The sequence below is a fragment of the Clupea harengus genome, unplaced genomic scaffold, assembly GCF_900700415.2.
Source record: "Clupea harengus unplaced genomic scaffold, Ch_v2.0.2, whole genome shotgun sequence".
NCBI lineage: Eukaryota > Metazoa > Chordata > Actinopteri > Clupeiformes > Clupeidae > Clupea > Clupea harengus.
This window is the reverse complement of record NW_024880129.1, coordinates 9,612-32,307: the sequence shown is the minus strand read 5'-3', so window position 1 is coordinate 32,307 and position 22,696 is coordinate 9,612. Positions and strand designations below refer to the sequence as shown.

At 50.0% G+C, this 22,696-nt stretch overlaps 2 protein-coding genes, 1 long non-coding RNA gene, 1 other non-coding gene and 1 pseudogene across 4 annotated transcripts; 2 read left to right on the top strand and 3 right to left on the bottom strand.

Annotated features, from left to right (window-relative positions):
- Positions 1-3,118: 3,118 nt before the first annotated feature.
- Positions 3,119-3,200, bottom strand: trnas-gcu. The gene has a single exon. It is a non-coding gene; the product is annotated as a tRNA-Ser (tRNA).
- Positions 3,201-4,313: 1,113 nt separating this feature from the next.
- Positions 4,314-6,571, bottom strand: LOC122131373 (vegetative cell wall protein gp1-like; the record flags this gene model as incomplete). Its single annotated transcript, XM_042706173.1, has 1 exon — positions 4,314-6,571. A coding segment is annotated over exon 1 (2,258 nt), but the record flags the coding sequence as incomplete, so codon positions are not given.
- Positions 6,572-10,265: 3,694 nt separating this feature from the next.
- On the bottom strand, positions 10,266-13,384 carry LOC122131375 (vegetative cell wall protein gp1-like). The gene is made up of 2 exons (XM_042706174.1): positions 11,068-13,384; positions 10,266-10,288 (listed from the first exon to the last, which is right to left on the bottom strand). The coding sequence occupies exons 1-2, from the start codon at positions 13,382-13,384 to the stop codon at positions 10,266-10,268; spliced, it is 2,340 nt and encodes a 779-aa protein (XP_042562108.1).
- A 5,173-nt stretch (positions 13,385-18,557) lies between these two features.
- LOC122131374 lies at positions 18,558-20,686 on the top strand. The gene is made up of 2 exons (XR_006152057.1): positions 18,558-18,693; positions 20,246-20,686. It is a non-coding gene; the product is annotated as an uncharacterized LOC122131374 (long non-coding RNA).
- Positions 20,687-21,569: 883 nt separating this feature from the next.
- Positions 21,570-21,666, top strand: LOC122131376 (annotated as a pseudogene).
- Positions 21,667-22,696: the final 1,030 nt, after the last annotated feature.

Genomic DNA, 22,696 nt, shown 5'->3' with positions numbered 1-22,696 from the left:
CCCATCCGGGGGCCTCGTGTCCCCGGTCCGCTTTGGTGACTCTAGATAACCTCGGGCCGATCGCGCGCCCTCGGCGGCGGCGACGTGTCTTTCGAATGTCTGCCCTATCAACTTTCGATGGTACTTTCGGCGCCTACCATGGTGACCACGGGTAACGGGGAATCAGGGTTCGACACATCTATGTGATGATGTGGAGGCTTTGGTCCTCGAGTGTGAGAATAAGGAATGGGAAGTTCCAGATGATTTTGAGGCGTTTAGCAATGCACAATGTGCAAAGCAAATGAGAGAATTTGTACCCAATTTTCAAGTCACAATGAAAGAATTGGAAGACATGAAAATAAATCCTAATCAGCTAAAGGTGGGAGTGGTCAAGGGAAAAGATGTGACACCATTGAATCCCAAGGTGACCACGGTAATAGGAACCGGCGTAGGAAAATTACCAAATAACTCATATGTAACGGGTGCCTACTGTACCCGGGGGTGGACTGGGAGTGGAAACCGGACCCCCCAAATAGTAAATGTGAGTTCTACCACTGGGCTTCCAGTACTTGTGAAAAAACAAAGCAAAGCAAAGAAAAACAAAGCAAAGAAAAACAAAGCAAAGGAAAATGATGGTTTGATGAAACCCCTGAATGACAAGAGTTCGTTGGAGGCTTTGACTCCGGAGAGAACGGAGACAAAGAAAAACCCTAGAAAACTGTACGAAGAACCAATTGTGGTAGTTATATCTAATGAAATTAAAGATGATTTTCTGGCCGAAAATAAAGATGCTCTAGTCCTCGAGAGCGGGGTTGGTGTGCGGGTGATGAATCGGGAAGTTTTAACAATGAACAAGTTGGTACCATAACCCGGATGGAAGTGATAACTGAAGAGGTGGAATGGGGGCTTAAGCCTGGTGAGATAGAGAAAACAGTGGAAAAGGGAAGTGATGAAGGATCATCCACCCTAGATGTAACCACTGAACCTCAGCTCCACAATAGCCACATTGAAAAACCCAGCTTCATTTGATGCGTTGGCCGGAAGTGAAACACGGGCCCCCTGTGGGACAGGCGGGTGCTCTACCACTGAGCCACGAACGCTTATGCAAGAAAAAGAAATGCAAAATGAGACGCAAGAAGGGGAACCACCCCTTCCAGAATTAGTGGAACCCCTAGTGGGCATACAAGTGACTCTTACTCAGCCAGAGGCGGGAGCGGTCGAGGGAAAAAATGGGGCCCCATCTAATCCCGAGGCGACCACGATGCCCGCTGAGGCGATTTAACGCATAGCTCAGTTGAGGCGGGCGCACTGACCGGTGAGGTAACCCAGGACCCTAGCGTTGTAGACGGGGAGGCTACTATTGCGCCAGCACCATCTGTGATTATGCAAACTAGTCGAGGCATACTCGACCCAATAGCCGGGATTTCACGCAGACAGCAACACAAAAGGAAGCAGCGACTGCCTCAAAGACATGCTGCTGATTTTAATTTCGTCTCGCATGGGAGAAGTATGATAGCCAGTGTGAAAGGGGTCTCTGAACCCGTGAATGAGACGAGAAAGCAATTTCTCGGAGTGACTGCTCGGAATGGTCAGGAAATCAGATCAAAACTTTGTTTTGAGTTGATGGCTATTCCGATAGATTGGAGGGGAATTCATTACATTAGACTGGGTGGGGAGCACTCGATACCGTGGCTGAATGCACGTTGGAATAAGAGCAAAGTGGAAGCAATGTTGAAAAGTTCCAGCCTGATTTACAGTTTTGACAAGGGTTGGAAAGGAAGAGCCCACCTAGAATTTACTGATGTAAGACCTGCGATGGTGCGTGTATACAAACACGAGGACTCGCGATGAGAGCAGATATTGCCCCTCCACAATTAAGCCAAAACGGGGAGTTTGTTGGGAATTACACTGTTGGGTGTCCGTGGGGAAATCCATACTGTTTGTGGGGAATTTTTTCTGGTGCGGGGTGGAGATGTGTCAATAAAAATAAACATGTGCCTATCACTGCTGCTGACATTGTATGGGCGGGATGGGATGAGTATTATTGGTCTGACAGAGAATGTGTGACTGCTGTGAAATGGAACTTTGTGTTGGAGAGAGAGGCACTGCAGAAAAATCCTTGTCCAGAGAAGTCCCTGGGGGATTAGTGGAAAGGACTGGTACCACTGGGGCTCGTGACTGGCAGGTCCAAGAGGCGGGTGATGAACGACTCACGAAAGAATGAACCTGACAGCCACGACATGGATCCGTACGCGTGTTAGGCTCACATTCATATCCATTCTCAAACTCACATTCACACTCATATCTCATATTGATACTCACTTAACAAATGTACGCTTTGCTGAGATTGTTTGAAATATGTATTAATCATATGAAAAACGTATGCTTTTATGAAATTGCTGGAGCTATGCTTTATAATCATCTAAACCAATATATGCCTTTTAAAATGATTGCAGAATGTCTGAATCATGCCTTATAATCATATGATAGTGTGTGTAATTGCTTGAGTGATGTTTAACAAATCTATATCTGCTGCTGATTGCTATGATCAAGAGTGAAATGTGCTTATTGTATAAGAACATTTTTTAGTGCAAATGCTTGTGAGGAAACAATGCTGATGTAAGCTGTGAATGTCCAGTTGAAACTGTGAAGTGGGTTAAACACAGGATGTGTACCCTTTGAGGGCCCGCGAGGAGGAGGCCACAGCCGGCCTATAGATGAATCACACTTTTGTTAAAAACCATGACAAGGCAAAAGTACATTGTATGATGGAATTAATATATTATGACCTTATAAGGAGAAGTCCGTGATAAGAAGACGGAAACAAGAGCAGTTAAAAGCTGAGCTCAATGCCTGTAGCTCAGCTCCTCTTCGTTTGCTTATGCATTTCTTAACAATCGCCTTAACCACTCGGCCACCTCGTCACATAGAGGATGCGCTATAGAGCCAGATGGAAATACAGCCACTCATCGAGAAAGGGAAGGTATGGAGCAGGACACTGGTGATGTAGTCCCTAAAATGGCCTCTCCTACTATGCTCGTTTCAGAAAGACACTGGACACTGGTGATGTAGTCCCTAAAATGGCCTCATCTACTATGCTCGTTTGAGAAAGACAACACAAGCCCTTGAGGGCCCTTCACGACGAGGATGGGATTCGAACTCACGCGTGCAGAGCATAATGGATTAGCAGTCCATCGCCTTAACCACTCGGCCACCTCGTCACATAGATGATGCGTTATAGAGCCAGATGGAAATACAGCCTATCATCCAGAAAGGGAAGGTATGGAGCTGGACACTGGTGATGTAGTCCCTAAAATGGCCTCACCTACTATGCTCATTTGAGAAAGACAACACAAGCCCTTGAGGGCCCTTCACGACGAGGACGGAATTCGAACCCACGCGTGCAGAGCACAATGGATTAGAGCGCCAGCTGCCGACTGCAAGGCCAGCTAAATGTTTCAGCTTCAGTCAATCACGTCCGCAGATTCTAAAACAATTGGAGCCAATCACGTTCGCACAGTCGAAAACATTTCACCAATCACGGCAGAAATCCTGGAGAGCGACGTCAGGCACACGGCAGAAATTCTGGAGGGCGATGTTACATTGCTTACGCTAGACCTGAGGGGGCGGTGTCAGGCTTTTCTCGGGGATTGAACCCGAGATGCTGGATGTGGGGAACCAGCGCTTAGCCCAGTGTGCTAATGAGAGGACCCAGTTGCAGGATGTTGAAAAGGATGGTTTATTGCAAAACAGTGGTAATCCAAAACACAGGAAAGCAGTGGAAAATCCAAAAACACAGAAGATACGAAACGAGGGCAAAAGGCCATAAACTAAAGCAGCTACCAAAAGTGTAGCTATGAGTGGAACTACGCCCTAGCAGCGAGAGGCGATGCTTGAGAGCAACGCAACAAACAGCAGTACGAGAACTGCACAGTGAACAAACCTTAAACTCGCGCTAGGCATAGCAAGGAAAACACTAACGACCTGATAAGGGCCACAGAGATTAGCCAGGTATTTATACCCTGGCTAATAGAGAGAAGTGACAATCACAAAAAACACAAGACAGGTGAGAGCACACAATGGGGAACAGGTGAGAACACAAATCACAATGGGGAACAGGTGAGGGCACACAAAGACAACAAAGGCACATGTGGACACAAATAAGTCCATGATGTCCTTTGGCCACCAGAGGCCGCCAATGTGCCAAATGGTTGCCCCGAAGTCGTGACAGAACCCCCCCTCTAAGGGTCGGCTTCCAGACGGCCCAAAGAAAACTCCAAAAGTCCATAAAGGGTGGGTGGAGGGGGTTAAGGACAAGGCCGGAGGGCAGGAACCAAGGGTCAGGTGGCCGGCCGGGTGGACAGCCGAACCAGGACCGAGTGTCTGGTGGGCGGCCGTGCGAGCGGCCAAGCAGGGACAGAGTGTCTGGTGGGCGGCCGGGCGGGCGGCCAAGCAGGGGCAGAGTCTTTGGCGGCTGGTCGGGTGGACGACCAGCATGAGGCGAATGGTCTGGCAGGCGACCGGAAGCCTTGTTGGAACCAAGGAGACCAAGAAGCACCCCCCTGGCCAGGCTCGCAAAGACGCAGTCAGAGGATGAGGTTGGGGTTGCAGCACCAGCTGTGGCTGGGGTTGCCGGGTCAGCGACGGCTGGAGTTGCATGACCAGTGGCTGGGGCAGTCGCAGTACCTGGACTGCCTGGTTCACTGGGGCTGGCAGCACCAGGAACCGGGGCTGTGGCACCTAGGACACTGGAGACAGGGGCACCTGGGACAGGACCAGGAGCGCCTGGGGCAGGAACGCCTGGAACAGGGGCAGGGACACAGGCGCCTGGGACGAGGACAGGGGCACCTGGGACAGAAGCGCTCTGGACAGGGGCGCCAGGGGTGCTCAGGACAGGGGCGCTCAGGACAGGGGCACCTGGAGCGGAGGCTGCGAGGTCCGGGTCGGCAGCGGAGGCTGCGGGGTCCGGGTCGGCAGTAGAGACTGCCGGGGCCGGGTCAGCAGCGGAGGCTGCAGGGTCCGGGTCGGCACTAGAGACTGCCGGGTACGGGTCAGCAGCGGAGACTACGGGGTCCGGGTCGGCAGCGGAGCTGCTTGGTTCACCGGGACTGGCGGCATCAGGGCTGCCTGGTTCACCGGGGCTGGCGGCATAAGGGCTGCCTGGTTCACCGGGGCTGGAGGCATCGGGGCTGGAGGTGTTGGGGCTGCCTGGTTCACCGCGGCTGGCAGCATCGGAGCTGCCTGGTTCACCGGGACTGGCGGCATCGGGGCTGCCTGGTTCACCGGGGCTGGAGGCATCTGGGGCTTCGTCATCCGGGCTGTGGGCCTCCAGACTACCTGGCTCACTCGGGCTGGCGGCATCTGGGGCGTCGGCATCCGGGCTGCCTGGTACACTTGGGCTGGCAGCATTCGGGCTGTCGGCCTCAAGGCTGCCTGGCTCATCCGGCCTGTCGGCCTCCAGACTACCTGGCTCACTCGGGCTGGCGGTATCTGGGGCTTCGGCATCTGGCTCATCCGGACTGTCGGCCTCCAGACTGCTTGGCTCACTCGGGCTGGCGGCATCTGGGGCTTCGGCATCCGGGCTGCCTGGTTCACTTGGGCTGGCCGCATTCAGGCTGTCGGCCTCAAGGCTGCCTGGCTCATCCGGGCTGTCGGCCTCCAGACTACCTGGCTCACTCGGGCTGGCGGTATCTGGGGCTTCGGCATCTGGCTCATCCGGACTGTCGGCCTCCAGACTGCTTGGCTCACTCGGGCTGGCGGCATCTGGGGCTTCGGCATCCGGGCTGCCTGGTTCACTTGGGCTGGCAGCATTCGGGCTGTCGGCCTCAAGGCTGCCTGGCTCATCCGGGCTGTCGGCCTCCAGACTACCTGGCTCACTCAGGCTGGCAGCATCTGGGCTGGCGGCCTCCGGGCTGGCAGCATCTAAGACTGCGGCATCCTGACTGGCGACCTCCGGGCTGCCTGGTGCACTGAGACTGGGGGCATCCGAGCTGGCAGCCTCTGGGCTGCCAGGTTCACTCGGACTGGGAGCGTCCAGGACTGCTGCATCCAGGCTGGGTGCCTCTGGAAGCGCGGCTTCAGGAACGGCAGCTGCCGTCACTGGGAGAGCAGGGTTACGGGCCGCATCTCTCTTCAGAGCAGAGGCAATGGCGGCCTCGAAGCTGTCCATGCTAACCCGGTCGTAGACCCACAACAGCACCGTCTGAAAAGCCCTGAGGCTGGAGCACTCGGGACCTTGCTTCTCCCACAAAGCGGTTGCCAATGCCAAGGCCTTGCCTGAAAGCAAGATTATCATGTAGGCAATCCTCGACCGGTCGGAGGAGAGGGTGATGGGCCGGCGGCTGCACTCCAGATCGAATTTGAGGAGAAAACCTCTGCAGCCACCCGGATTGCCATCGTAGAGTGGGAACCACGGGGGAGGTTGGTCCAGTTGTTGCCGACGGTTCAGTTGTTGCTGGCGACGAGCTAGATCCTCCTGCTGGCGGTCGAGATCCTTCTGCAGCTGCAGCAAGACCTGCTCGCGCTGAAGCAGCTTCTTCAACGTCTGCGCCAACTTCTTGCATCCCTGTTGGGCACTACCTGCTGGGTCCATGTTGATCAGGTCGTTCTGTCAGGCTTTTCTCGGGGATTGAACCCGAGATGCTGGATGTGGGGAACCAGCGCTTAGCCCAGTGTGCTAATGAGAGGACCCAGTTGCAGGATGTTGAAAAGGATGGTTTATTGCAAAACAGTGGTAATCCAAAACACAGGAAAGCAGTGGAAAATCCAAAAACACAGAAGATACGAAACGAGGGCAAAAGGCCATAAACTAAAGCAGCTACCAAAAGTGTAGCTATGAGTGGAACTACGCCCTAGCAGCGAGAGGCGATGCTTGAGAGCAACGCAACAAACAGCAGTACGAGAACTGCACAGTGAACAAACCTTAAACTCGCGCTAGGCATAGCAAGGAAAACACTAACGACCTGATAAGGGCCACAGAGATTAGCCAGGTATTTATACCCTGGCTAATAGAGAGAAGTGACAATCACAAAAAACACAAGACAGGTGAGAGCACACAATGGGGAACAGGTGAGAACACAAATCACAATGGGGAACAGGTGAGGGCACACAAAGACAACAAAGGCACATGTGGACACAAATAAGTCCATGATGTCCTTTGGCCACCAGAGGCCGCCAATGTGCCAAATGGTTGCCCCGAAGTCGTGACAGGCGGGTAATTCAAAGAGTGAAGCTAGCCGGATGCTTAAGGAATCAACCGAGGCAGATTATGGACATGGTGAGTATTTACACATGTAATACACTGCTGTTAGATACTGAACTAATTTCACCTTTTGTGTTTAGCTAGCTTTCAACCTTACAAACACTCTCTGTTATCTGACTGGAATTTCGCTAGAAACACTCTGTTAGCTGACTGGAATTCCGCTAGTTCTCATCAGCGTTTCCATTGCTAATGTTATCTGTTAGTGCTGTATGATATAACTTAGGTTATGATTCATTTCACCCGTTGTTTTATGTTGTCGTATCGATGTATTTAGCCATCTAGCTACGTTACAAACACTACCTTATCTGACTGGAAGTTCGCTATATTAAGGGGGCTTTTACGAGGGCTATGAATGAATGAGAATGTTTGGACTGTGAATCAGTATTTTCTATCGATCGTTTAAATTCAGATGTATAAACGAATATATCAGGAGGTAGTCATATGAATACAGTCTCTTTTACACATGTTTAGGTAGCTACTCTCACTGTTGATGTCATGGAATTTCACTCGTTCTCATCAGCAAAGCCTTTGCTAATGTTATCTGTTAGTTATATGTAGTGTGGTTAATAAATGAGCTGTGTTTCAAACACTATGTGGCTTTTGCCACCACTGTGTTTTTCATAGGGTTATTAATATAACAAGGAAGATGCTCTGCTCTTCATGTACTTGCATTTATGTTATTGTCATGCATTAAAAACAATGTGTATGCATATGTCACCAAAGGCAACATCTTTAAAGTCACACAAGGTGATGGCAGACACAGAGTTGATTACCATTGGCAGGAAGGTAACACACCTACCCAGTTTATTTGGAGTTGCTGTTGCTGCCTGCCTCTTTAGTTCATATCAAGGGAACTAATTGAATGTGTGCGTGCGTGTGTCTGTGCGTGCGTGTCTGTGCGTGCGTGTCTGTGTCTCTACAGGTGTCAAACCCCCGTATCGGGGTGGAGTCGTTGCTGGTGACGGTCATCAGAAAAGCACCAGCCCAGCAGAAGGCAGGGAGAGCCAGAGTCTGGCCGGGGAAGTGCTTCAGACTCTAGACAGAGAAGGCCTACAAGACATAAATGCAGGTATAACACGCACGCACAGACACACGCACATACCCAGGCCAGGACGCACAGACACACACAAGCGGGCACGCACAGACACACGCACATACCCAGGCCAGGACGCACACACACACAAGCGGGCACGCACAGACACACGCACGCACAGACACACGCACATACCCAGGCCAGGACGCACAGACACACACAAGCGGGCACGCACAGACACACAGGCAGGCACGCTGCACAGACAGACAGGCACGCACGCCGCGCAGACGCAGGCAGGCAGGCAGGCAGGCAGGCAGGCAGGCAGGCAGGCAGGCAGGCAGGCACGCACGCACGCACGCACGCCACACAGACGTAGGCAGGCACAAGCAGGAACGGACACACAGACGCACGCACGCACGCTCGCACACCTCAACTCTCTACACAGAGAAGGCCTAAAAGACAGAGATGCCGGTAGAACACATGCACACACACTCACACACTGCTCAACACTCTCCAGCTACCAGGCAAAAGGGAGGTTCTTTCTTCCACCACACTGGTCATTTAGTTTGTCACTGGATCTCCCAACTTAATGGCGTTTGGGCTGCTCTAAGTGTTTGTTTGTTTGTATTGTGTCCCTCTGTAGTTGGAAATTCCTCGTGGGGGAGAGCTGCGCGTCATCGGAGTGCTACTTGGGAGCGTTCCTGGTGGATGGACCAGCGCAGAACCGTCTCCACGCTTGAAAGTGACAAAGCGGGTCCCTGCCACACTGGCCGGTAGCGACTTGCTGTCTGGATTGTATACTGGATTGGGATGACTCCTCTTTGGTGTGGGTTGATCTATTGCAGTGTTTTTTTTTCTGTGGATTCTATATGTGGGGCGTGGTTTAAGTATTGCAAACTGATAATACCTTTTGGGGGGAAGGCATGTATCTTGCTTTTGTGTGGACATTGTGTGGGGGTTTTCATGTTAGACATGGTTGGCCATTAGTTGGCTTTATGCCTATCGCCTAGTGGGGTTCTATGTACAGTGAATCTGTGCCTACAGTCCTGTATCCAGTCTGCTTGTGGCAAATAAACATTTGTATAACCATTTCTGATTCTGAGTGTTGTCTGTGACCTGTGTTGCTGTACAAGGGGGTGTTTTTAATGACAATCTGTGTTAAAACAGCAAACTGATAACAATAATAACAGTAATGATAATAATGATGATGTTGAAAATAATAAATGGGGATGATGCCAATGACAACATTAATAAAAGTAACATTGCATGTTATTAACAAGTCAATACAAATTATAAAAACACTGAAAATGATGGAAAGATCTGCATGCGATGATCCCTTGGCAGTGGACATTCTGGTCCTTCAGGTACAGGTATGTGGGAGAAGAAATACATAATTATTACACATACAGAACACGAATATATGTGTATGAGACATATATATATATATATATAGTGGGGGTGTTGAGTTATGTCATTGTTATTTGTATTATTTTATGTTGCTGATTTGTATCCTATTGTGTCAATTATACTAATTTTATGTGTTATGTAAGTTAGGGGAAATGCACTTATAGAATTCTTAATTTGACTCTTAATTTGATATAAATATCCGCGGAGAGGATGTGAATAAAACGAAACTTAGAATCCCCAAAGTTCTAGGTACGTATCCCGTCTGCGGAGCGGATGCGAATAGAACGAAACCTAGAGTCGTTGGTTCGTATCCCGTCTGTGGCATGTCCAAATAATTTAAAACATTCAGAAATTTCATATGTGTATTTAAGCAGTTAGAAATGCATTTCTCAGATAGATATGGATGCGGAAACACCCTAATTTTCTTCCTTCTTTCTCCTTTCTTCTTTTCTTCTCTCTTTCTCCTCTCTTTTCTCCCTTTTTCCTTCTTCCCCCTCTTTTTTCTCCCCCCCCCTCTTAAATGGCCTTATGGCCGCCAGCTTGAGCGCCAGCTGCCGACTGCAAGGCCAGCTAAATGTTTCAGCTTCAGTCAATCACGTCCGCAGATTCTAAAACAATTGGAGCCAATCACGTTCGCACAGTCGAAAACATTTCACCAATCACGGCAGAAATCCTGGAGAGCGACGTCAGGCACACGGCAGAAATTCTGGAGGGCGATGTTACATTGCTTACGCTAGACCTGAGGGATGCTTTTCTCGGGGATTGAACCCGAGATGCTGGATGTGGGGAACCAGCGCTTAGCCCAGTGTGCTAATGAGAGGACCCAGTTGCAGGATGTTGAAAAGGATGGTTTATTGCAAAACAGTGGTAATCCAAAACACAGGAAAGCAGTGGAAAATCCAAAAACACAGAAGATACGAAACGAGGGCAAAAGGCCATAAACTAAAGCAGCTACCAAAAGTGTAGCTATGAGTGGAACTACGCCCTAGCAGCGAGAGGCGATGCTTGAGAGCAACGCAACAAACAGCAGTACGAGAACTGCACAGTGAACAAACCTTAAACTCGCGCTAGGCATAGCAAGGAAAACACTAACGACCTGATAAGGGCCACAGAGATTAGCCAGGTATTTATACCCTGGCTAATAGAGAGAAGTGACAATCACAAAAAACACAAGACAGGTGAGAGCACACAATGGGGAACAGGTGAGAACACAAATCACAATGGGGAACAGGTGAGGGCACACAAAGACAACAAAGGCACATGTGGACACAAATAAGTCCATGATGTCCTTTGGCCACCAGAGGCCGCCAATGTGCCAAATGGTTGCCCCGAAGTCGTGACAGAACCCCCCCTCTAAGGGTCGGCTTCCAGACGGCCCAAAGAAAACTCCAAAAGTCCATAAAGGGTGGGTGGAGGGGGTTAAGGACAAGGCCGGAGGGCAGGAACCAAGGGTCAGGTGGCCGGCCGGGTGGACGGCCGAACCAGGACCGAGTGTCTGGTGGGCGGCCGTGCGAGCGGCCAAGCAGGGACAGAGTGTCTGGTGGGCGGCCGGGCGGGCGGCCAAGCAGGGGCAGAGTCTTTGGCGGCTGGTCGGGTGGACGACCAGCATGAGGCGAATGGTCTGGCAGGCGACCGGAAGCCTTGTTGGAACCAAGGAGACCAAGAAGCACCCCCCTGGCCAGGCTCGCAAAGACGCAGTCAGAGGATGAGGTTGGGGTTGCAGCACCAGCTGTGGCTGGGGTTGCCGGGTCAGCGACGGCTGGAGTTGCATGACCAGTGGCTGGGGCAGTCGCAGTACCTGGACTGCCTGGTTCACTGGGGCTGGCAGCACCAGGAACCGGGGCTGTGGCACCTAGGACACTGGAGACAGGGGCACCTGGGACAGGACCAGGAGCGCCTGGGGCAGGAACGCCTGGAACAGGGGCAGGGACACAGGCGCCTGGGACGAGGACAGGGGCACCTGGGACAGAAGCGCTCTGGACAGGGGCGCCAGGGGTGCTCAGGACAGGGGCGCTCAGGACAGGGGCACCTGGAGCGGAGGCTGCGAGGTCCGGGTCGGCAGCGGAGGCTGCGGGGTCCGGGTCGGCAGTAGAGACTGCCGGGGCCGGGTCAGCAGCGGAGGCTGCAGGGTCCGGGTCGGCACTAGAGACTGCCGGGTACGGGTCAGCAGCGGAGACTACGGGGTCCGGGTCGGCAGCGGAGCTGCTTGGTTCACCGGGACTGGCGGCATCAGGGCTGCCTGGTTCACCGGGGCTGGCGGCATAAGGGCTGCCTGGTTCACCGGGGCTGGAGGCATCGGGGCTGGAGGTGTTGGGGCTGCCTGGTTCACCGCGGCTGGCAGCATCGGAGCTGCCTGGTTCACCGGGACTGGCGGCATCGGGGCTGCCTGGTTCACCGGGGCTGGAGGCATCTGGGGCTTCGTCATCCGGGCTGTGGGCCTCCAGACTACCTGGCTCACTCGGGCTGGCGGCATCTGGGGCGTCGGCATCCGGGCTGCCTGGTACACTTGGGCTGGCAGCATTCGGGCTGTCGGCCTCAAGGCTGCCTGGCTCATCCGGCCTGTCGGCCTCCAGACTACCTGGCTCACTCGGGCTGGCGGTATCTGGGGCTTCGGCATCTGGCTCATCCGGACTGTCGGCCTCCAGACTGCTTGGCTCACTCGGGCTGGCGGCATCTGGGGCTTCGGCATCCGGGCTGCCTGGTTCACTTGGGCTGGCCGCATTCAGGCTGTCGGCCTCAAGGCTGCCTGGCTCATCCGGGCTGTCGGCCTCCAGACTACCTGGCTCACTCGGGCTGGCGGTATCTGGGGCTTCGGCATCTGGCTCATCCGGACTGTCGGCCTCCAGACTGCTTGGCTCACTCGGGCTGGCGGCATCTGGGGCTTCGGCATCCGGGCTGCCTGGTTCACTTGGGCTGGCAGCATTCGGGCTGTCGGCCTCAAGGCTGCCTGGCTCATCCGGGCTGTCGGCCTCCAGACTACCTGGCTCACTCAGGCTGGCAGCATCTGGGCTGGCGGCCTCCGGGCTGGCAGCATCTAAGACTGCGGCATCCTGACTGGCGACCTCCGGGCTGCCTGGTGCACTGAGACTGGGGGCATCCGAGCTGGCAGCCTCTGGGCTGCCAGGTTCACTCGGACTGGGAGCGTCCAGGACTGCTGCATCCAGGCTGGGTGCCTCTGGAAGCGCGGCTTCAGGAACGGCAGCTGCCGTCACTGGGAGAGCAGGGTTACGGGCCGCATCTCTCTTCAGAGCAGAGGCAATGGCGGCCTCGAAGCTGTCCATGCTAACCCGGTCGTAGACCCACAACAGCACCGTCTGAAAAGCCCTGAGGCTGGAGCACTCGGGACCTTGCTTCTCCCACAAAGCGGTTGCCAATGCCAAGGCCTTGCCTGAAAGCAAGATTATCATGTAGGCAATCCTCGACCGGTCGGAGGAGAGGGTGATGGGCCGGCGGCTGCACTCCAGATCGAATTTGAGGAGAAAACCTCTGCAGCCACCCGGATTGCCATCGTAGAGTGGGAACCACGGGGGAGGTTGGTCCAGTTGTTGCCGACGGTTCAGTTGTTGCTGGCGACGAGCTAGATCCTCCTGCTGGCGGTCGAGATCCTTCTGCAGCTGCAGCAAGACCTGCTCGCGCTGAAGCAGCTTCTTCAACGTCTGCGCCAACTTCTTGCATCCCTGTTGGGCACTACCTGCTGGGTCCATGTTGATCAGGTCGTTCTGTCAGGCTTTTCTCGGGGATTGAACCCGAGATGCTGGATGTGGGGAACCAGCGCTTAGCCCAGTGTGCTAATGAGAGGACCCAGTTGCAGGATGTTGAAAAGGATGGTTTATTGCAAAACAGTGGTAATCCAAAACACAGGAAAGCAGTGGAAAATCCAAAAACACAGAAGATACGAAACGAGGGCAAAAGGCCATAAACTAAAGCAGCTACCAAAAGTGTAGCTATGAGTGGAACTACGCCCTAGCAGCGAGAGGCGATGCTTGAGAGCAACGCAACAAACAGCAGTACGAGAACTGCACAGTGAACAAACCTTAAACTCGCGCTAGGCATAGCAAGGAAAACACTAACGACCTGATAAGGGCCACAGAGATTAGCCAGGTATTTATACCCTGGCTAATAGAGAGAAGTGACAATCACAAAAAACACAAGACAGGTGAGAGCACACAATGGGGAACAGGTGAGAACACAAATCACAATGGGGAACAGGTGAGGGCACACAAAGACAACAAAGGCACATGTGGACACAAATAAGTCCATGATGTCCTTTGGCCACCAGAGGCCGCCAATGTGCCAAATGGTTGCCCCGAAGTCGTGACAGGCGGGTAATTCAAAGAGTGAAGCTAGCCGGATGCTTAAGGAATCAACCGAGGCAGATTATGGACATGGTGAGTATTTACACATGTAATACACTGCTGTTAGATACTGAACTAATTTCACCTTTTGTGTTTAGCTAGCTTTCAACCTTACAAACACTCTCTGTTATCTGACTGGAATTTCGCTAGAAACACTCTGTTAGCTGACTGGAATTCCGCTAGTTCTCATCAGCGTTTCCATTGCTAATGTTATCTGTTAGTGCTGTATGATATAACTTAGGTTATGATTCATTTCACCCGTTGTTTTATGTTGTCGTATCGATGTATTTAGCCATCTAGCTACGTTACAAACACTACCTTATCTGACTGGAAGTTCGCTATATTAAGGGGGCTTTTACGAGGGCTATGAATGAATGAGAATGAGAATGTTTGGACTGTGAATCAGTATTTTCTATCGATCGTTTAAATTCAGATGTATAAACGAATATATTGGGAGGTAGTCATATGAATACAGTCTCTTTTACACATGTTTAGGTAGCTACTCTCACTGTTGATGTCATGGAATTTCACTCGTTCTCATCAGCAAAGCCTTTGCTAATGTTATCTGTTAGTTATATGTAGTGTGGTTAATAAATGAGCTGTGTTTCAAACACTATGTGGCTTTTGCCACCACTGTGTTTTTCATAGGGTTATTAATATAACAAGGAAGATGCTCTGCTCTTCATGTACTTGCATTTATGTTATTGTCATGCATTAAAAACAATGTGTATGCATATGTCACCAAAGGCAACATCTTTAAAGTCACACAAGGTGATGGCAGACACAGAGTTGATTACCATTGGCAGGAAGGTAACACACCTACCCAGTTTATTTGGAGTTGCTGTTGCTGCCTGCCTCTTTAGTTCATATCAAGGGAACTAATTGAATGTGTGCGTGCGTGTGTCTGTGCGTGCGTGTCTGTGCGTGCGTGTCTGTGTGTACAGGTGTCAAACCCCCGTATCGGGGTGGAGTCGTTGCTGGTGACGGTCATCAGAAAAGCACCAGCCCAGCAGAAGGCAGGGAGAGCCAGAGTCTGGCCGGGGAAGTGCTTCAGACTCTAGACAGAGAAGGCCTACAAGACATAAATGCAGGTATAACACGCACGCACAGACACACGCACATACCCAGGCCAGGACGCACAGACACACACAAGCGGGCACGCACAGACACACGCACATACCCAGGCCAGGACGCACACACACACAAGCGGGCACGCACAGACACACGCACGCACAGACACACGCACATACCCAGGCCAGGACGCACAGACACACACAAGCGGGCACGCACAGACACACAGGCAGGCACGCTGCACAGACAGACAGGCACGCACGCCGCGCAGACGCAGGCAGGCAGGCAGGCAGGCAGGCAGGCAGGCAGGCAGGCAGGCAGGCAGGCACGCACGCACGCACGCACGCCACACAGACGTAGGCAGGCACAAGCAGGAACGGACACACAGACGCACGCACGCACGCTCGCACACCTCAACTCTCTACACAGAGAAGGCCTAAAAGACAGAGATGCCGGTAGAACACATGCACACACACTCACACACTGCTCAACACTCTCCAGCTACCAGGCAAAAGGGAGGTTCTTTCTTCCACCACACTGGTCATTTAGTTTGTCACTGGATCTCCCAACTTAATGGCGTTTGGGCTGCTCTAAGTGTTTGTTTGTTTGTATTGTGTCCCTCTGTAGTTGGAAATTCCTCGTGGGGGAGAGCTGCGCGTCATCGGAGTGCTACTTGGGAGCGTTCCTGGTGGATGGACCAGCGCAGAACCGTCTCCACGCTTGAAAGTGACAAAGCGGGTCCCTGCCACACTGGCCGGTAGCGACTTGCTGTCTGGATTGTATACTGGATTGGGATGACTCCTCTTTGGTGTGGGTTGATCTATTGCAGTGTTTTTTTTTCTGTGGATTCTATATGTGGGGCGTGGTTTAAGTATTGCAAACTGATAATACCTTTTGGGGGGAAGGCATGTATCTTGCTTTTGTGTGGACATTGTGTGGGGGTTTTCATGTTAGACATGGTTGGCCATTAGTTGGCTTTATGCCTATCGCCTAGTGGGGTTCTATGTACAGTGAATCTGTGCCTACAGTCCTGTATCCAGTCTGCTTGTGGCAAATAAACATTTGTATAACCATTTCTGATTCTGAGTGTTGTCTGTGACCTGTGTTGCTGTACAAGGGGGTGTTTTTAATGACAATCTGTGTTAAAACAGCAAACTGATAACAATAATAACAGTAATGATAATAATGATGATGTTGAAAATAATAAATGGGGATGATGCCAATGACAACATTAATAAAAGTAACATCGCATGTTATTAACAAGTCAATACAAATTATAAAAACACTGAAAATGATGGAAAGATCTGCATGCGATGATCCCTTGGCAGTGGACATTCTGGTCCTTCAGGTACAGGTATGTGGGAGAAGAAATAAATAATTATTACACATACAGAACACGAATATATGTGTATGAGACATATATATATATATATATAGTGGGGGTGTTGAGTTATGTCATTGTTATTTGTATTATTTTATGTTGCTGATTTGTATCCTATTGTGTCAATTATACTAATTTTATGTGTTATGTAAGTTAGGGGAAATGCACTTATAGAATTCTTAATTTGACTCTTAATTTGATATAAATATCCGCGGAGAGGATGTGAATAAAACGAAACTTAGAATCCCCAAAGTCCTAGGTACGTATCCCGTCTGCGGAGCGGATGCGAATAGAACGAAACCTAGAGTCGTCGGTTCGTATCCCGTCTGTGGCGTGTCCAAATAATTTAAAACATTCAGAAATTTCATATGTGTATTTAAGCAGTTAGAAATGCATTTCTCAGATAGATATGGATGCGGAAACACCCTAATTTTCTTCCTTCTTTCTCCTTTCTTCTTTTCTTCTCTCTTTCTCCTCTCTTTTCTCCCTTTTTCCTTCTTCCCCCTCTTTTTTCTCCCCCCCCCTCTTAAATGGCCTTATGGCCGCCAGCTTGAGCGCCATCGCCTTAACCACTCGGCCACCTCGTCACATAGAGGATGCGTTATAGAGCACGATGGAAATACAGCCACTCATCCAGAAAGGGAAGGTATGGAGCCGGACACTGGTGATGTAGTCCCTAAAATGGCCTCACCTACTATGCTTGTTTGAGAAATACAACACAAGCCCTTGAGGGCCCTTCACGACGAGGATGGGATTCAAACCCACGCGTGCAGAGCACAACCACATCGCCTTAACCACTCGGCCACCTCGTCACATAGAGGATGCGCTATAGAGCCAGATGGAAATACAGCCACTCATCGAGAAAGGTAAGGTATGGAGCAGGACACTGGTGATGTAGTCCCTAAATCCCTTGTCATTTGGTGTGCGGGCGCGGCCAGAGCTCCTTCACAACTGCCGACAGTTTCAAATGTGTAAGTGCTTGGGTTCCGGAGTTATGGGTTGGCGGCCCAGGGTGGACGACGTTCACCTTTTCTGTGTTATGGTGGGAATCGAACCCCGGTCTCCCGCGCGGCCGCCGTGAATTTTTCTGCTAAACGGACCTTAACGGTTTCCCATGCATTTCCAATGGTAGTGCTAAACCACTACGGATGTAATATTATTTTGGCCACTACGGCTTTTTGGCGCTGTTCCGAGCTCTGTTCCGAGCTAAACGACTATGGATGTAATATTCTTTTGGCCACAACGACTTTTTGGCGCTGTTCCAAGTTTTTTTTAAAGACGCGCGGTCTTTGAAAAAACTTTTAGTTCAGGCAAACTTCTGACAGGAGATTAGCTACATTTATTCACGCCAGTGTCCATCCATCAAAGGTAAGATGCATTGGTTGGGTTGAATGTAAATCTACAGAATACATTTACAGTTATATTGCCAGAATTTGGCATAAAAGTTTGCCTGCTTTGTAGTAACATTAGTTTTCGCTGCTAATTCGCTAGGTTGATGTTAGAGAGCTGACAGGCTTTACTCTCTCACATCAGACACGTTTGGGGGTAATTATGTGCCAAAGAATGAATTAACATAACAACGTTTGTTTGTATTGTGTGTGGTTTTCATGCTGTTACATGATCATATGTTGTCAGCGCGGGACTGACACTAATTTTAACTAGCTATACCTCAGCATCACTTGTTGCTAAGAGATTGATGCTACGACGTGTTGAAATGACGTAATATAATGAATGAACATGATTGTATTTTATATTTATGTGTACGGTTTTAATGTTGTGATGTTAACTCATCTTTACACCATGGATCTGACTTGTAATGTGTTGATAACTCGCCAGAATCGCTGGCTTGGTAAGAGACTACAGCTATTGGCTTAATACATTGCACTAACTAACAGCTTGACAACTAAGGGATTGATACATCTCTCTTTTTTCTTTTTACCAAAGTAATATTACAGTGCACAAGAAGAGAGTGGATGGCCACTGAATTGTTTCAGGCCCAGGGCTGACCGGGGCAGCACAGTGGAACTACCAACGGCTGGTGGACCTTAAGCAGCCAGGTGTCATCCTCCCTGCTGTGTTTGATCCATTTGTAATGGCTGAGTTGAAGTCTGCCTCCAAGAATCCGTTGGCCAGCCGCTCTCTGCTGGTCCACTGCTAAAGCAGGAGATGTCGCCAGACGACCACCAGGAACCTCCAGCAGCAATTGGTAAGTTAACATAAAGTTTTGGACGTACATTTTTGCATCATACTGTAATGTTACAACATGCGTACGTGCGTCTGTGCCTGCCTGCCTGCGCCTGTGTCTGTGCCTGCCTGCCTGTGTCTGTGCCTGCCTGCCTGCCTGCCTGCGTGCGTACGTCTGTGTGTGCGTGCCTGCCTGTCTGTCTGTGCGTGCCTGCCTGCCTGCCTGCCTGCCTGCCTGCCTGCGTGCGTACGTCTGTGTGTGTGTGCGTGCGTGCGTCTGTGTGTGCCTGCCTGCGTGCGTACGTCTGTGTGTGCCTGCCTGCCTGCCTGTGTCTGTGTGTGCCAGCCTGCGTGCGTACCTCTGTGTGTGCGTGCGTACGTCTGTGTGTGCATGCGTGCGCACACACAGACGCACGCACACACAGTCACAGGCAGGCACACAGAGACTAATGCACGCACGCACACACAGACGTACGCACGCACGCACACACAGACGCACGCACGCACACACAGACGTCTGTGTGCCTGCCTGTGTCTGTGCGTTCCTGCCTGCGGGCGTACGTCTGTGTGTGCGTGCATTAGTCTCTGTGTTTCTGCCTGCCTGCCTGTGTCTGTGCGTGCCTGCGTGCGTACGTCTGTGTGTGCGTGCGTCTGTGCGTGCATGCCTCTGTGTGTGCGCGCATTAGTCTGTGTGTGTGCCTGCCTGCCTGCCTGTGTCTGTGTGTGCGTGCGTGCTTGCGTCTGTGTGTGGGTGCGTGCGTCTGTGTGTGCCTGCCTGCGTGCGTACGTCTGTGCGTACGTCTGTGTGTGCGTCTGTGCGTGGGTGCGTGCGTGCGTCTGTGTGTGTGTGTGCCTGCCTGCCTGTGTCTGTGCGTGCCTGCCTGCGTGCATACCTCTGTGTGTGCATGGGTGCGTCTGTGTGTGTGTACGTGCATGCGTCTGTGTGTGTGCGCATTAGTCTGTGTGTGCCTGCCTGCCTGCCTGTGTCTGTGCGTGCCTGCCTGCGTGCGTACCTCTGTGTGTGCATGCGTGCCTCTGTGTGTGCATACGTGCATGTGTCTGTGTGTGCGTGCATTAGTCTGTGTGTGCCTGCCTGCCTGTGTCTGTGCGTGCCTGCCTGCGTGCGTGCGTGCGTACGTCTGTGTGTGTGTGGGTGTGTGGGTGCATGCGTGCGTGCGTGCGTGCGTGCGTCTGTGTGTGCCTGCCTGCCTGCCTGTGTCTGTGCGTGCGTACACCTGTGTGTGCCTGCCAGTGTGCGTACGTCTGTGTGTGCCTGCCTGTGTGCGTACGTCTGTGTGTGACTGCCTGCGTGCGTACGTCTGTGTGTGCCTGCCTGCGTGCGTACGTCTGTGTGTGCCTGCCTGCGTGCGTACGTCTGTGTGTGCCTGCCTGCGTGCGTACGTCTGTGTGTGCGTGCCTGTGTGTGTACGTCTGTGTGTGCCTGCCCGCCTGCGTCTCTGCCTGCCTGCCTGCCTGCGTGTGTCTGTGAGTGCCTACCTACCTGCTAATCAAATGTGTTCATTTCAGTGACATAAAAATAATAACTGGTTTATTTTACTTTCCCATTGCTCCAGCCTAACCAGATGTGAAGAGTTTAGCAGTGCACAAGAAGAAAGCGAAGAGAAGACAGACAAAGACCTGTCTTGGCTGTGGACAGCCCAAGTGTCAATAGTGCGTCATTTAGTCATTGTGAAAAGTTATATTTGAATGCTGGCCTTAAATGTTCCATATCATTTCTGAAATGCTTATCTTTATGATTACAATCCACACTTTTACATTTGTATGTTACACTTGTCATTGTTAATAGCTGTTTGTTTGTCATTTTCCTTTGTCATTGTAAGCAGTTATATTTAATTGTTGGCCTTAAATTATCCATATTATTTCTCAAACATGTATCTTTAATTACAGTCCACGCTATTCCATTTGTGTAAATACTGAGACAAGTATAAATTATTTCAGATGTTGTCAATAAAACTATGATGACTAATAAAAATGGAACTTATTTTGAAATATTACACACTGCCTTTTAGTCCTGCTTAAATGAAAACAATATAGCTTTTTCTCATCTTAATTATACCATCTACAATAGGTTCTGTGTCATAAGAATGAATCCAAGTCTGCTGGTTCAGTTTATTTGAGCAGTACATGGGATATTAATGATAAACACACTTGACAAACAAGGGAAAAACAAAAAAAACATTAGTACATTTCTACAAAGATACTGACAATCTGATGGAGTAGTAATTGTACTATGTTCAAAGTAGTAGCATTACTATAAATTTGATATAAACTACAAAAAAACTAATTTTACATAGAAAGTTGTAATTATTTTTTAATCTCCAAGTATTTCCAATGCTTTCTACTCATATATTTCACATTCGATAACACCTCAATGGGGATACGAACTCTATCTTGGGGAATCTAAAATAAATAATTAAATGCACGGACCCAGAAAAATGCTTCAATCCGATTGGCCGGTAATCTGTTACAGCAATACACGGCTGGCCCCCGCGTGACAGGTGGGGATACTCACCACTATACTAAAGAGGAAGAGGCTGCTACCAGCCAAGAGTCTTTCCTCCACTTTGTCAAATGTCCCACCCATGTCAGGCAACACCACCCACTCCCAAGTCCCAGGGAATGTAGGCTTCTAACCTCCAGGGCTTTGCTTGTGTCAAAAATGATGAGCTTAAAATGCATTTGGCAGTTTTGGAAGCAGTCTGTCTAGGTGTCCTAAAGGTGCACATAAAACGTGCTTTGCGTCTGGCAGAGCATTTGCCCATTCATGGGACATTTGCAGGGGATGAACAGGGCTTGCTTGCCTACAGCTAACACCCTGGCCGACAGGGCTTTGTCAGGGCCGGGGATTCATATACCTTGGGGAGGGAGGTACTCTTTGTGCTTGCTACGGCAGCACACCTACTAAAATTGGATCGATACAGAGAAGATTAGCATGGCCCCTGCGCAAAGGATGGTGCACGTTCTTCTCGGTTTCAAAGCCTGCGCTGATGTGGAGGTTTTGAATCTCGAAACCCCAGATACATTTTGTTGCTTTTGAAGGGGAGACCCAATTGGAAAAGTATGTGAAAAATCAGCTCTGCAGAACGCGTCTATCTATGTTTCCTGAACGTTTGTGGTTAAAATGGAACAAACACACCTGTAGATGAGAGAGATGAGACCAATAGCGGAATCTCTGTTGTTTCCGGCACACAGGCACATGGCTACTTTAAAATTCAAAAGAAAGGCAGGCACCCGGCTAGACAAACATGCTGTGAATCGGGAAAGAAAGAACAAGGAAGTCATACTTTTTGGGAACCCAACAACCTTTTATTCATTAAAACACATGAATGTAATAAAATAAATGAAAATAAAAGTATACATAAAAAATGTCTCTTGTCTTCATTTCTTCCTCCTTTCAGCCAGCCACAGCGCCAGTTATACCAAACTGGCTGTGGCCATAGTCCTTCTGCTGTGGCTGGCCACACAGCTGGCAGACACGGGGCTTTTTTTTTACCTAACTTTAGGATTAATGAAAGAAACACAAGTCAATTTGAAAAAGTATTTATTAAAAGATATTTACATATACATGTATATACACACACACACACACACACACTATAACTATTTACTGTGGCCATTTTCTCTAGTCTTTGGTTGGCCACAGAGCCTGCAGGTGAAGTGTATCAAGACATTAAACATGTTATCATCATATACTACATGTATCTAAACATTAAACATCTCATCATCATGTATCTAAACATGAAACATCTTATCATCATATACTACATGTATCAAAACATTAAACATGTTATCATCATATACTACTTGTATTTAAACATTAAACATCTTATAATCATGTATCTAAACATGAAACATCTTATCATCATATACTACATGTATCTAAACATTAAACATCTTATCAACATGTATCTAATCTTATATATAATCTTATTATGTATCTAAACATTAAACATCTTATTATCATGTATCTAAACATTAAACATCTTATCATCATATACTACATG